General features: G+C 49.1%; 1 protein-coding gene across 1 annotated transcript; it reads right to left on the bottom strand.

The window, feature by feature from the left end:
* Positions 1-60: 60 nt before the first annotated feature.
* Positions 61-2,896, bottom strand: ZFAND2B (zinc finger AN1-type containing 2B). The gene is made up of 10 exons (XM_009183132.3): positions 2,839-2,896; positions 2,647-2,714; positions 2,272-2,366; positions 1,915-2,046; positions 1,671-1,822; positions 1,357-1,449; positions 1,218-1,278; positions 1,065-1,132; positions 658-730; positions 61-445 (listed from the first exon to the last, which is right to left on the bottom strand). The coding sequence occupies exons 2-10, from the start codon at positions 2,699-2,701 to the stop codon at positions 401-403; spliced, it is 774 nt and encodes a 257-aa protein (XP_009181396.2). The 5' UTR covers positions 2,702-2,714; positions 2,839-2,896; the 3' UTR covers positions 61-400.
* Positions 2,897-12,679: the final 9,783 nt, after the last annotated feature.

Genomic DNA, 12,679 nt, shown 5'->3' with positions numbered 1-12,679 from the left:
CATTGTTGATGCGGCTTTTCTGTTTGAGGTTAGAGAGGAGAGAGAAACACACCACTTGTATATCCTATCAACTGCCAAGATCCTTTATTTTCTCCAGGACCCTTCCTGCCCACTCCATGTCAGGGCAGCTCCAGCAAAAGGGAGATGACATGATGATAGGACTGAGAGCAGGGCCTGGCCAGCATCCACCGAGGGCCCAACCAGGCAACAGTTGCTAGCTGCTCTCTCCCATGCAGCTGGAACACTAGCAAGGCCTTCCAGAGGCTCCCAGGGCGACCTACACATCACTCCCGCTTGTCTCTGCCCTCCAGGCTACTCCGGGCCGCCTCTCCCTGTGTACCCTAGAGGTGTGAGGGTCACAGTCCTCCTCAGGTGAACCTCCCTCCCCAAGCCCAGGGCCCTAGCACAGGCTGCAGTTGGATGGCTTCGAGCTGCGGCTCTGGGCCTGGACAAGGAGAGGGGAAGGAAGGGAAGACAGGGTGCAACGTCAAGGAAATGAGGGGACAACCCTCATTTCAGAGCTCAGCACAGGCTGGAGTCATACTGAAAACCAAAGGACAACCACCATTCCAAAACTCTGCACCACTCAGAAGAACCCCCATCCCTGACTTCTTCCTCCCTCCCACTGCAGCACCCATCTTCACCCCAGCCTCATACCTGCTGCCGCTGGTATTCTGCCTCACTGGCTGACAGTGCTTGTGCTAAAGCTAGGTCTTCTTCCTCCTGACAACTGGGAGGGAGGAACAGTTTAAGTTGGATGATGGTAGGATCTAAAATTTGAACATCTGCTCTGTGTGTGTCGGGCCTCACAGTGCCAAGCACTGCTGGGGATTATCTCAATCTTCATAGCAACACTACAAGGTGGGTGTTAGTATTGTCCCCGTTTTTATAGAGGAAATGAAGGCTCCATGGGTTAAATAACTTGTCAAGGATGATACAGTTCATCTTAATTTTGAGCCCAAGTTGCCAGCGATTATCTTGCATTGTGTCAGAGTGGTCCCACCTACCTCCCTCCAGATCAAACCCTTGCCCACAGCTTGCCCTTTCTCAAGAGGGTAGCATACCTTGGAACCTGGGGTTTGGTCTCTGCCAGGGACATTTCCAGGGCCCGCTGCAGAGCTTCATCCTCACTCTGCAAAGGGAGAAAGAAGACCAGTGTCCTTGGACTTCACTCTCTGTGTGTTTGTTTCTGTCCATCCAACCTCTGCCCAACTCACCAGGCCATTCTGCAAAGCAATCACTGGAGGGGCTGTCCAGGATGGAGACTGGGTTGTGGCTCTATGACCAAACATTGAAGAGGTGGAGGTCAGAGGTGTGAAAGGGAAAAACAGGGAGCAGGGAAACGGGCAGGCCTACCTGCTGGGAGAGGGACAGGAAGGCATGGTTCGACTTGGGCTGGGGACAGTGCTTGTAGAAGCCACATTTTGTGCTCTGGAGATGGCAGCAAGTCTGTAGGGAAAGATATTGTTGGCATGTCTCCAAGAACCAGCCTTACCCAGGAATTCAGGAGGGGAATTCTGGAAAAACATGCACTTGAAAAGGAAGCTAAAAGACTCCCCTAGCCAACAGGGATATGGTTGAAGCTCCCCAATTTGTAACGACAGAGCTTGAGTCAGTTCCAAAAGAATGCAATAGTCCCAAAGGCAAGTAGAAGACTTGGCTGCAATTACCCTGCCCGGCTGGTTGGGTGCCCCTCCCCAGAGCAATCATGGTCCAGTGGGTGCCGGTGCTTGATGCAGAAGTTTCGGCTACACCGTTCACAGGTCAGTTTCATCATTTCTCGCTGCCGGCAGCCAGTGCGCTCACACTTATTGGTAAAGATCTGAGGTGAAGTGAGAAGGTTGTCCCTGCTGAGACTCTGACTAGCTGTTTGGGTTTCCAGGCATCCGTAGTTCTGACCCCTACAATGTTTACCTTACGTTTTTGCTGTGCTGGATCAGAGCGACAGTCTCTGTCAATGTGCTCTCCCACAGCACGGTCAGGGGGCTCCCCTCTGGCCACAGGCACAGGCACATTACAGAGAGGGCACACAGGTACCTGGATATCCTATAGTCAAGGAGCAAGGGTCAGTGTGTGGCCCACCCCAGTCCAACAAATCTCTGGTCCTGAAAGAACTTGGATAGGACCCAACACAAACACTCAAAAAAACAGTGTTTCCCAGCACTGACAGCCTCAGAAAGACAAAAGGGAGAAGAAATGTAAGACATGGATTTGGGGGATTCTGCACGCATTCTCCATCTGCCCGTTTTCACCCTGAGGATCGGCCCTCACCTTTTGGTAAGCAGATCCACAGTAATGCTGGGCGTAGGCCACATGGTCTGCGCAGAAGATGCCTAAGCAGGCATCACACTTAAGCGGCAGAAAATCTGCAGAGAGTTGGTCGGATTGCAGGTACAGGGGGACCTCGATGTCCTTCTCTCTCACTCAAGCCTTCCACTCAGCGGAAGGAAAACACCATCCTATTTGCGACACACCGCCCCTTCCCAAGCCCATTACCTCCTTGGCCCCGCCCCCCCCGCCCCTGCCCCCCCCCCTTCAAGCCCCGCCCCCCGGCATTGCCAGCCTGGGAACCCACCCTTCCCTCCCCAGCTGCGGTTCAAAGTCCCTTTCCGCTGGGCCGCGCCCCCCGGACGCTCCGCCCCTCACCCAAGCGCTGACAGCTCGGCTCCGAACAGTGAGCCCCGAGGTCCGGAAACTCCATCCCCGGGTGGGGTCTGCTAGGAGAAGCGACGAGTGCGGAGAGGCTCTAGGGCTCGTGCTCCGGGTCCGGACCGCGACCCCGCACTCTGGCGGGCTCCCTGCCCCGCCCCTTCCTCTCCCCCGCCCAGCCCGTATTACCGGAGCCCCCGCGCCAGCCGGCCCACGGCGCCCGCTCCTCCCTCGGCGCGCGCGGCGCGCTGACGTCATCACGCAGGGCTGGCGCGTCCGGCGCTGTCTCCCGGCAGCCGGGGAGCGCCTGGGTCGAGCTTAACCCCGCCTTGCTTGGGGAGGCTGAGAGCCGGAAGACTGTCCCGAAGCGACAGGATGTTAGTGCGCTGCTCCGCGACCCTGGGCGCGGGCGTATTCCGCAGAGGGTCTCTCTGAGGGATCAGGGACGGGCGAAAGGGCCAGCGAAGGCAAAGACAGATATCTTAGGGGATGGAAGGCTGGGTGATTTGGGGTCTTTCACAATTCGGTCCTTAGCCCGCTTCACACACGATGCCCTCCTCCTGGCCATTTTGTTTACGGTCACGGCTGCCCTTCGCCTCCACCAGCTGACAGCTCCCATATTTCCCTGAAGTACAGATATCTCTAGAGCTGCAGATCCCTCCTCCAGTTTCGACTTTGGTACCCTCCTCAGTCTGAACTAAGTGCACCTGCTATGTGATCTTCCTTCTTCCATTCTAGCACCCATATCACTAATGAGCTGTCCCCCAGCCCCTATATAAGTATACTGGGAAGTCAGGAACCATGTCTACCTTGTTTCGTGTTAGGTCCCAGCACCTAACAGTGCCTAGAACAGTGTGGTCCTCAGTCTTTAGTGTGAATCCAAATCGCCTACAGAGCAAGTTTAAAATGCGGATTTCCGGGCCCTGGAGCTTCTAATTCAGTCGGAAGCACCTAAAGGAATTCTGACACAGATTGCCCATGCACCACACTCAACACTAGCCTAGAATATTCTCAGTGATCATTAAATAAATGTAGCCAGGACTACAGGCACAAGCCACTATGCCCAGCTAATTTTTAAATTTTTATTTTGTAGAAATGGAGGTCTCACTTTGTTGCCCAGATTTGTCTTGAACTCCTGGCCTTAAGTGATCCTCCTGCCTTGGCCTCCCAAAGTGCTGGTATTACAGACGTGAGGCACTACACCTGACCAATATTCTTTTTTTTTTTTGAGACAGAGTCTCACTCTGTTGCCCAGGCAGGAGTGCAGTGGCGTGATCTTGGCTCACTGCAACCTCTGCTTCCCGGGTTCAAGCGATTCTCCTGCCTCAGCCTCCCAAGGAGTTGGGACTACAGGTGCACGGGGTTTCACCATGTTACCCAGGCTGGTCTCGAACTCCTGACCTCGTGATCCACCCGCCTTGGCCTCCCAAAGCGCTGGCATTACAGGCTTGAGCCACCGCACCCGGCCAATATTCTTTTTATTTTAAATTACTTCCAGGACTTTATAAATGCTTTTATTTTGTTTCAATATATAAACTGTCAGATTTCAAATAATTGTTTTCCAGTCTCATTATAATCATTTGATTCTAAGAATTTCGTTTATTCCTTTTTTTCTCTATATATATTAATCAGTACAATTTAGAATTGTAGGCTTCCAGTCCCAGCATGGTGGCTGATGCCTGTAATCTCAGCACTTTGGGAGGCTGAGGCAGGAGGATCACTTGAGCCTAGGAGTTCCAGCCTGGGCAACATAGTGAGACCCTGTCTCTACAAAAATAAAAAGAATTGTAGGCTTTCAGTTTGGAGAAACGTGTATGGAGCAGACTAAGCAAAGATAAACACTGCTGCTCTCCCCACTCCCACTTTACAAATGCTCAGATAACCAAAGCCTTGTGGAAAATCTTCGGATCTCATTTTTGAGCATGAGCCAGAATGCTTGAAGTGCCATGTAGTCATTTGTTCTTATGTTGCCAAAAAGAAATACCTCGCTAGGCACAGTGGCTCATGCCTGTAATCCCATCCCTTGGAGGCCAAGGTGGGAGGGTCACTTGAGCCCAGGAGTTTGAAACCAACTTGGGCAACATAGCAAGGCCTCCCTCTCTACAAAAATTAAAAAAGTTGGCCGGGTGCAGTGACTCATGCCTGTAATCCCAGCACTCTGGGAGGCTGAGGCGGGCGGATCACGGGGTCAGGAGATCAAGACCACCCTGGCTAACACGGTGAAACCCCATCTCTACTAAAAGTACAAAAAAAATAAGTCGGGCATGGTGGCAGGCACCTGTAGTCCCAGCTACTCGGGAGGCTGAGGCAGGAGAATGGTGAACCCGGGAGGCAGAGCTTGTAGTGAGCCGAGATGGCACCTCTGCACTCCAGCCTGGATGACAGAGCGAGACTTCATCTTGAAAAAAAATATATATATATACAAAAAATTAGCCAGTGGTGGTGGCAGATGCCTGTAGTCCCAGCTACTCGGGAGGCTGAGGCAGGAGAATGGCATGAACCTGGGAGGCGGAGCTTGCAGTGAGCCAAAATCGCACCACTGCACTCCAGCTTGGGCGACAGAGTGAGACTCCATCTCAAAATAAATACATACATACATACATACATACATACATACATAAATGAAAATTTTTTTAAAAATTTAAAAGCTGGGCATGGTGGCATCCACCTGTTGTCCCAACTACTCGAGAGCCTTTGGTGGGAGGATTACTTGAGCCCAGGAGGTCGAAGTTGCTGTGAGCTATGATTGTACCACTGTACTTCAGCTGGATGACAAAGTGAGACCCTGTCTTTAAAAAAAAAAGAAAATCTGAGGCTGGTTGATTTATAAAGAAAAGAGGTTTAATTTACTGATGGTTCTGCAGACTGTATAGGAAGCATGGTGCCAGCATCTGCTCAGCTTCTGGTAAGGCTTCAGGAAGCTTCTAATCATGGCAGAAGGCCTAGGGGGAACAGGCATGTCACATGGCAAGAATGGGAGCAAGAGAGAGAAGAGGGAGGTCCCTGAGTCTTTTAAAAACCAGATCTCGCCGGGCGCGGTGGCTCAAGCCTGTAATCCCAGCACTTTGGGAGGCCGAGACGGGCGGATCACGAGGTCAGGAGATCGAGACCATCCTGGCTAACACGGTGAAACCCCGTCTCCACTAAAAAATACAAAAAAACTAGCCGGGCGAGGTGGCGGGCGCCTGTAGTCCCAGCTACTCCGGAGGCTGAGGCAGGAGGATGGCGTGAACCCAGGAGGCGGAGCTTGCAGTGAGCTGAGATCCGGCCACTGCACTCCAGCCTGGGTGACAGAGCGAGACTCCGTCTCAAAAAAAAAAAAAAAAAAAAAAACCAGATCTCATGTGAACTAACTGAGTTAGAACTCACTTATCACCAAGAGGATGGCACTAAGCCATTTATGAGGGATCTACCCTCAGGTTCCAATCATCTCCTGCCAGGTCTCACCTCTAACATTGGGAATACATTTCAACATGAGATTTGGAGGGGACACATATCAAGACCATACCATGCCATAACAGACTTACCTCAGAGACCCCAGCGACCACAATGAAAGTGAATGAAGCTCTCACAGTACTCTCTCTCTTCCCAGGCAAACATTTTTCTGACTGATGGGTTATAGTCCTGACTAAGCTCTCTGTGCTGATTACCAGCCCAGGGGTCTTCTCATTGGGTGATGCTGTCATCCCACGATTTAAAAAGAGTGCCTGCACAAACCAAAGTCACTATTCCCCAATACACAGTTTGGATGTAGCCTCCTTGCTTCCTGAATAAAAGAATCCAGGAGAACACTGAGAGAGAAATCAAATAACATTTTGCAACTTGAATAAGCTGTTTCAGGAGGTATCAATTAACAACTGAGCATTGCTTAAGTCTCTTTTATTGTAGACCAACAAAGCATACACAGACCTGCTAAGCAGCCTTGCACTTTAGCTGTGGGTAACTATGAGCTGCAGCCTCTCACTAGGATAGTAGACATAGGTTCCCTATAAATTCGCAGGCATAGTTATAGCCAGATACCAGTTATCTTAGCTTTAGCAGGTCTAAAGCAGACAAGGTCAAAGTGAGGATAGTCAGAAAAGGTGTCTTGGCTCCAATTCTACTTGAATATTACTTTAATGGTATTTGTCTCAATGGTTTTCCTCCTCTCAATTGACCCTTAGTGAAACAGTGCATATAGAAATGGAAAGAAAAGGTCAGGCAAGATGGCTCATGCCTGTAATCCCAACACTTCGGGAGGCTGAGGCAGGAGGATCACCAGAGGCCAGGAGTTCAAGACCAGCCTGACCAACATGGTGAAACCCTGTCTTTACTAAAAATACAAAAATCAGCCAGACATGGTGGCAAAAGAGCAAGACTATGTCTCAATAAATAAATAAATAGGAAAAAAAAAAAAAGAAATGGAAAGAAAAACTAGCACTTATTGTTGAGTCCTGCTCTTCCTCATGTGTTAGCTTATTTAATCCCCCGTGAAACCTTTTGAAGTAGATATCATGTGTCCCCATTTTGCAGATAAAAAACTGAAGTTGAGAGAGATTACATTACTTGCTATGAAGTCAGAATCTGGGCCCAAATTTTTGTATTGTCTTCAGTTCTATGTTCTTTCCATCATACAAATTTGCCTCCCAAAAATCTACTGCTGGCCCCTCCTTAACAAATTAAAAGAGGAATTTGTTTTTTTTATTTTTATTTTTTGAGATGGAGTATAGCTCTGTTGCCCAGGCTGGAGTGCAGTGTCATGATCTTGGCTCACTGCAACCTCTGCCTCCTGGGTTCAAGTAACTCTTCTGCCTCAGCTTTCTCAGTAGCTGGGACTATAGGTGCCTGCCACCACACTCAGCTAATTTTTAGTAGAGATGGGGTTTCACCATTTTGGCCAGGCTGGTCTAGAACTCCTGACCTTGTGATCCACCCACCTCTGCCTCCCAAAGTGTTGGGATTACAGGCATGAGCCACTATGCCCGACCCGAAAAAGGGAATCTTAAGTGATGATTTTTCTCAGAGTGTTTGTAGAAAATCCCAAATCTCTCCATGGGTTATCAAAAATCAAACACCTTATCAGTGCAAGGTATTTAAATATCTAAGTGAGAGAACCAAGATGGGGAAGCTGTTTGATTGAAGCTGGTTTCAGATCCTAGGAGATTAGTTGGCTGGCATGACTGCCTTCCCTGAGCTGCCTTGATCCCTTGGATGTGTGATACACAATCTTTGTGACAATACTCAGCCATTTGTCCTTAGGTGTACTAGCTCTCCCGTGAGCTCATTTTAGATGCCTAGTTTAGACAAATAGTTCAGATTCATATAACTTTACAGGTTTTAAAGTGATTTCATATATATTCAATCCACTAAAATATATAAATGTGTGTGCGTGTGTGTGTGTGTGTGTGTGTGTGTATATATATATATATATTTTAACTCCAGCTAAATACCAACTGGAGTTATCAGGTCTTAGATGCAGCAACTAGTTCAAAATGAGAAGGACCAAATACAGTGGCTTTCCAAGTATTTCAACTTTGACCCACAGTAAGAAATATATCTTACAGCTCCTCCCAATGTATATAAATATAAAATCAATGTTGTTTAAGCTGCACCGAATTGATTTCACAGCCCACTAATTTCATAACTCCAAGTTTGAAACCCATACTCTAATGGGAAGGTGCGGGACACGGAAATGGGAGCCAGTAATGGCCAAGAGTGAGGCTGGAGAGGCAAAATAAGAGTGCTCCAGGCAGACAAGATGCAAAATGCACTCCAGCCAGAGGCGGGACTGGGGAGAGCAGTGCAAAGGTTATGGATGACCTTCACGTAGAGCTTAGAGGAGTCTGAGGGTGCAAGAGGCGAGAGGTGAAAGACAGACTCTGTAAAATGTGGTAAAATGAATGCATGTGATTTTATGTTTGCTTCCTTTCCAAAGCCCACCGAAATAACAGTAAAACAATAAGGAGAACAGAAGCGAAAACAATACATGAAGATATGACAAAAACATTTTGGGAGCTAAAAAGCTGATGGAAGAAGAAAAACTGACTGGGGTCCGAGGAAGTTGAAACGGTGCGAACAACAATCAGCAGGCCAGTGTTGACTTTGGAGCCGCTGAAAAGCTTGGGACTGGGAGCATCAAGCTTTCCAAAGGTGGGGGTGGAAGGAGGAGGCTGGAAATGAAGGGTGAGTTTAAAGTCGACATAAGGAGCAGTTAGACCCCCATGTTCCCTCCTTCAGCCTGGGCAGCTGGGTGACTGCCCCTCTCCCACTGCCCCCGGCCCAGGAAAGGCAGGAGGTACATGGGCTCTCTGGAGAGAATGAACCAGTGGGGCCCTGGGCTTCAGGGCAGCTGAAGGTAGAGAGGGAGAGAAACTGCAGCTTCTTTCTCCTGGCTCTAGAGCACTGGCAGCCAGGTTCATGGTCCCCAGGCTGGAGGCTGCAGGGTTCTTCTTTGGGAGAACCGAGCAGCCTAAAAATTCTCTGGGCATTGAGGGATCTCAACACAATGGTTGTCTCTGCCACCTCCTCCTGCAGGGAAGATGCAAATCATTGAGTTTTAGAGAGCATTCAGTTGGCCTTTAAGTGCCTGTGCTCAAATATGAAGGAGCAAACCAGGATTGGAGGTAAGTCTCTTCCATGAAAGACAGAAGCCAAAATAAAGACATAAATGGTGGTGGGGAGGAAAACAGGTACAATACAGGGAATATAAAAATATAATTTATATAACTAGACTACTAATAATATAATAATATAACTTATTAAGAATGATCAGGGCTGGGGGCAGTGGCTGACGCCTGTAATCCCAACACTTTGGGAGGCTGAGGTGGGCGGATCACCTAAGGTCAGGAGTTCAAGACCAGCCTGGCCAACATGGTGAAACCCCGTCTCTACTAAAAATAGAAAAATTAGCCAGTGTGGGGGTGGGTGCCTGTAGTCCCAGCTACTCAGGAGCCTGAGACAGAAGAATCACTTGAACCTGGGAGGCAGAGGTTGCAGTGAGCAGAGATCGCGCCACTGCACTCCAGCCTGGGCAACAAAGCCAGACTCCGTCTCAAAAAAAAAAAAAAAAAAGAGAGAGAACAATTAGGCCGGGCGTGGTGGCTCATGCCTGTAATTCCAGCACCTTGGGAGGCCAAGGCAGGTGGATCACTTGAGGTCAGGAGTTTGAGACCAGACTGGTCAACATGGTAAAACCCTGTCTCCACTAAAAATACAAAATGTAGCTGGGCTTGGTAGCAGGTGCCTGTAATCCCAGCTACTCCATAGACCGAGGCAGGAGAATCACTTGAACCCGAGAGGCAGAGGTTATAGTGAGCTGAGATTGTGCCACTGCACTCCAGCCTAGGTGACAGGGCAAGACTCTGTCCCAAAAAAAAAAAAAAAAAAAAAAGATTAAGATTAATACACTATATTCAGGGAGCAGATTTTTTTTTTTTTTTTTTGATATGGAGTTTCACTCTTGTTGCCCAGGTTGGAGTGCAATGGCACGACCTCGGCTCACCACAATCTCTGCCTCCCAGGTTCAAGCGATTCTCCTGTCTCAGCCTCCCTAGCAGCTGGGATTACAGGCATGTGCCACCATGCCCGGCTAACGTTGTATTTTTAGTAGAGATGGGGTTTCTCCACATTGGTCAGGCTGGTCTCGAACTACCGACCTCAGGTGCTCCACCCGCCTCGGCCTTCCAAAGTGCTGGGATTACAGGCGTGAGCCACTGCGCCAGGCCCAGGGAGCAGATTTTTCATTTAACACACAGGAGCAAAAAAGCATAAAAAGGGATATTCAAGCCGGGTGTGATGGTGTGTACCTCTAATCCCAGGTACACGGGAGGCTGAGGTGAGAGGCTTGCTCAAGCCCAGGAGTTGGAGTTCAGATTGAGTAACATAGTGAAATTCTATCTCATAAAAAGAGGGGGGTTGCGGGGGGAAGGATATTCAGAAAATAAAGCTCTTAGACTTTTAAAAAAATATAATCACAGAAATATAGCACATTCCGAAGAATGGGTACAACATAAAGTTGAGAAAATATACAAAGTAGAACAAAAAATGTAAGGAATGGAAAATAAGCAAAGTAGACTATCAGTCCAGGAGTTTCAAGATTTTATGAACAGGAGTGCCCAAAACAGAAACTAGATGGGAGGAAATTATTTTTTAAAAAGTGGAGGTTGGAAGTCAGGCACGGTGGCTTACTCGTGTAAGCTCAGCACTTTGGGAGGCTGAGGTGGGCGGATCACTTGAGGTCAGGAGTTCAAGACCAGCGTGGCCAACATTGTGAAACCCCGTCTCAACTAAAAATACAAAAATTAGTCAGGCTTGGTAGTGGGCACCTGTAATCCTAGCTACTCGGGAGGCTGAGGCAGGAGAATTGCTTGAACCCGGGAGGCGGAGGTTGCAGTGAACCAAGATCATGCCACTGCACTCCATCTGGGCGACAGAGCCAGACTCCATCTCAAAAAAAAAGAAAAAAAGAAAAACAGGCCGGGCACGGTGGCTCAAGCCTGTAATCCCAGCACTTTGGGAGGCCGAGACGGGCGGATCACGAGGTCAGGAGATCGAGACCATCCTGGCTAACACGGTGAAACCCCGTCTCTACTAAAAAATACAAAAAACTAGCCGGGCGAGGTGGCGGATGCCTGTAGTCCCAGCTACTTGGGAGGTTGAGGCAGGAGAATGGCGTGAACCCAGGAGGCAGAGCTTGCAGTGAGCTGAGATCCAGCCACTGCACTCCAGCCTGGGCGACAGAGCGAGACTCCGTCTCCAAAAAAAAAGAAAAAAATAAAAACAGCTGGGCATGGTGGCTCATGCCTGTAATCCCAGCTACTTGGGAGACTGAGGCAGGAGATTGCTTGAACCCAGAGGGCAGAGGTTGCAGTGAGTCAAGATCGCACCACTGCACTCCAGCCTGGGCGACAGAGGGAGACTCCATCTCAAAAACAAAACAAAACAAAACAGGCTGGGTGTGGTGGCTCATGCCTGTAATCTCAGCATTTTGGGAGGCTGAGGCGGGTGGATTACCTGAGGTCAGGAGTTTGAGACCAGCCTGGCCAACATGGTGAAACCCCTCTCTACTAAAAATACAAAAATTAGCTGGGCATGGTGACACGCGCCTGTAGTCCCAGCTACTCGGGAGGCTGAGGCAGGAGAATCATTTGAACCTGGGAGGCAGAGATTGCAGTGAGCCAAGATCATGCCACTGCACTCCAGCCTGGGCGACAGAGCGAGACTCCCGTCTCAAAAACAAAAAAACAAAATGAGAAAAACCCTGCAATCTGAGGAGTTTGTCTGTTAAGATAAGGGAGGTGGCCAGGTGTGGTGGCTCACACCTGTAATCCCAGCACTTTGGGAGGCCAAGAGGGGCAGATCACGAGGTCAGGAGTTCGAGACCTGCTTAGCCAACATGGTGAAATCCTGTCTCTACTAAAAATACATATATTAGCCAGGTGTGGTGGTGGGCACCTGTTATCCCAGCTACTCGGGAGGCTGAGGCAGGAGAATCTCTTGAAACCAGAAGGTGGAGGTTGCAGTGAGTCTAGATCGTGTCTCTGCATTCCAGCCTGGGCGACAAGAGCAAGACTCCATCTCAAAGAAAAAGAAAGAAAAGAGGAGAGGCTGCCTGGACCTTCTCCTGAACCCCACCTCCTATCATTTGTTTGGAATCTGTTTTCAAGGAACTTATTTGTGTTCTGTCTCTTCAAACTCGCTTTCTTGAGTCAGATTCGAGCTCTGTTCCTCAGTTTTACGTCCTGAGAAGCTTCCTGGCTGCTTTTGTTTTCCCTCAGCCAGAATTAGCCTCATCTTCAGGAAAGTTTAAGTGGTCCCTTAACATTAAAACCAAGGTCCTAGTGGCTTTGAATCTTTCATCACAGCCTCTAAGCCCTCTCCTGCCATGGGGCTAGCCACCTCTACCTTTCGGGGGCCTGTCGTTAGCTTGTCTGAGCTTAGTCTTGAAGAGTGACTCAGGATTGTCCAGGTGAGATGGACAGAAATGTGGTCCTTACTGAAAGATGCAAATACAAAGAGAGGAATGGGAAGGAAGGGTTATAAATACCTGCTG

This window comes from Papio anubis, chromosome 10, assembly GCF_008728515.1.
Source record: "Papio anubis isolate 15944 chromosome 10, Panubis1.0, whole genome shotgun sequence".
NCBI lineage: Eukaryota > Metazoa > Chordata > Mammalia > Primates > Cercopithecidae > Papio > Papio anubis.
This window is presented reverse-complemented; position numbering and strand designations above follow the sequence as displayed.

Excerpts from the sequence above, each read along its gene's own strand:
- ZFAND2B (XM_009183132.3), bottom strand. The coding sequence starts at position 2,701 with ATGGAGTTTCCGGACCTCGGGGCTCACTGTTCGGAGCCGAGCTGTCAG. Across the intron at positions 2,367-2,646 it reads GCCGAGCTGTCAGCGCTTGG|ATTTTCTGCCGCTTAAGTGT; the intron begins GTGAGGGGCGGA and ends AACTCTCTGCAG. Across the intron at positions 446-657 it reads CAGAATACCAGCGGCAGCAG|GCCCAGAGCCGCAGCTCGAA; the intron begins GTATGAGGCTGG and ends CTCCTTGTCCAG.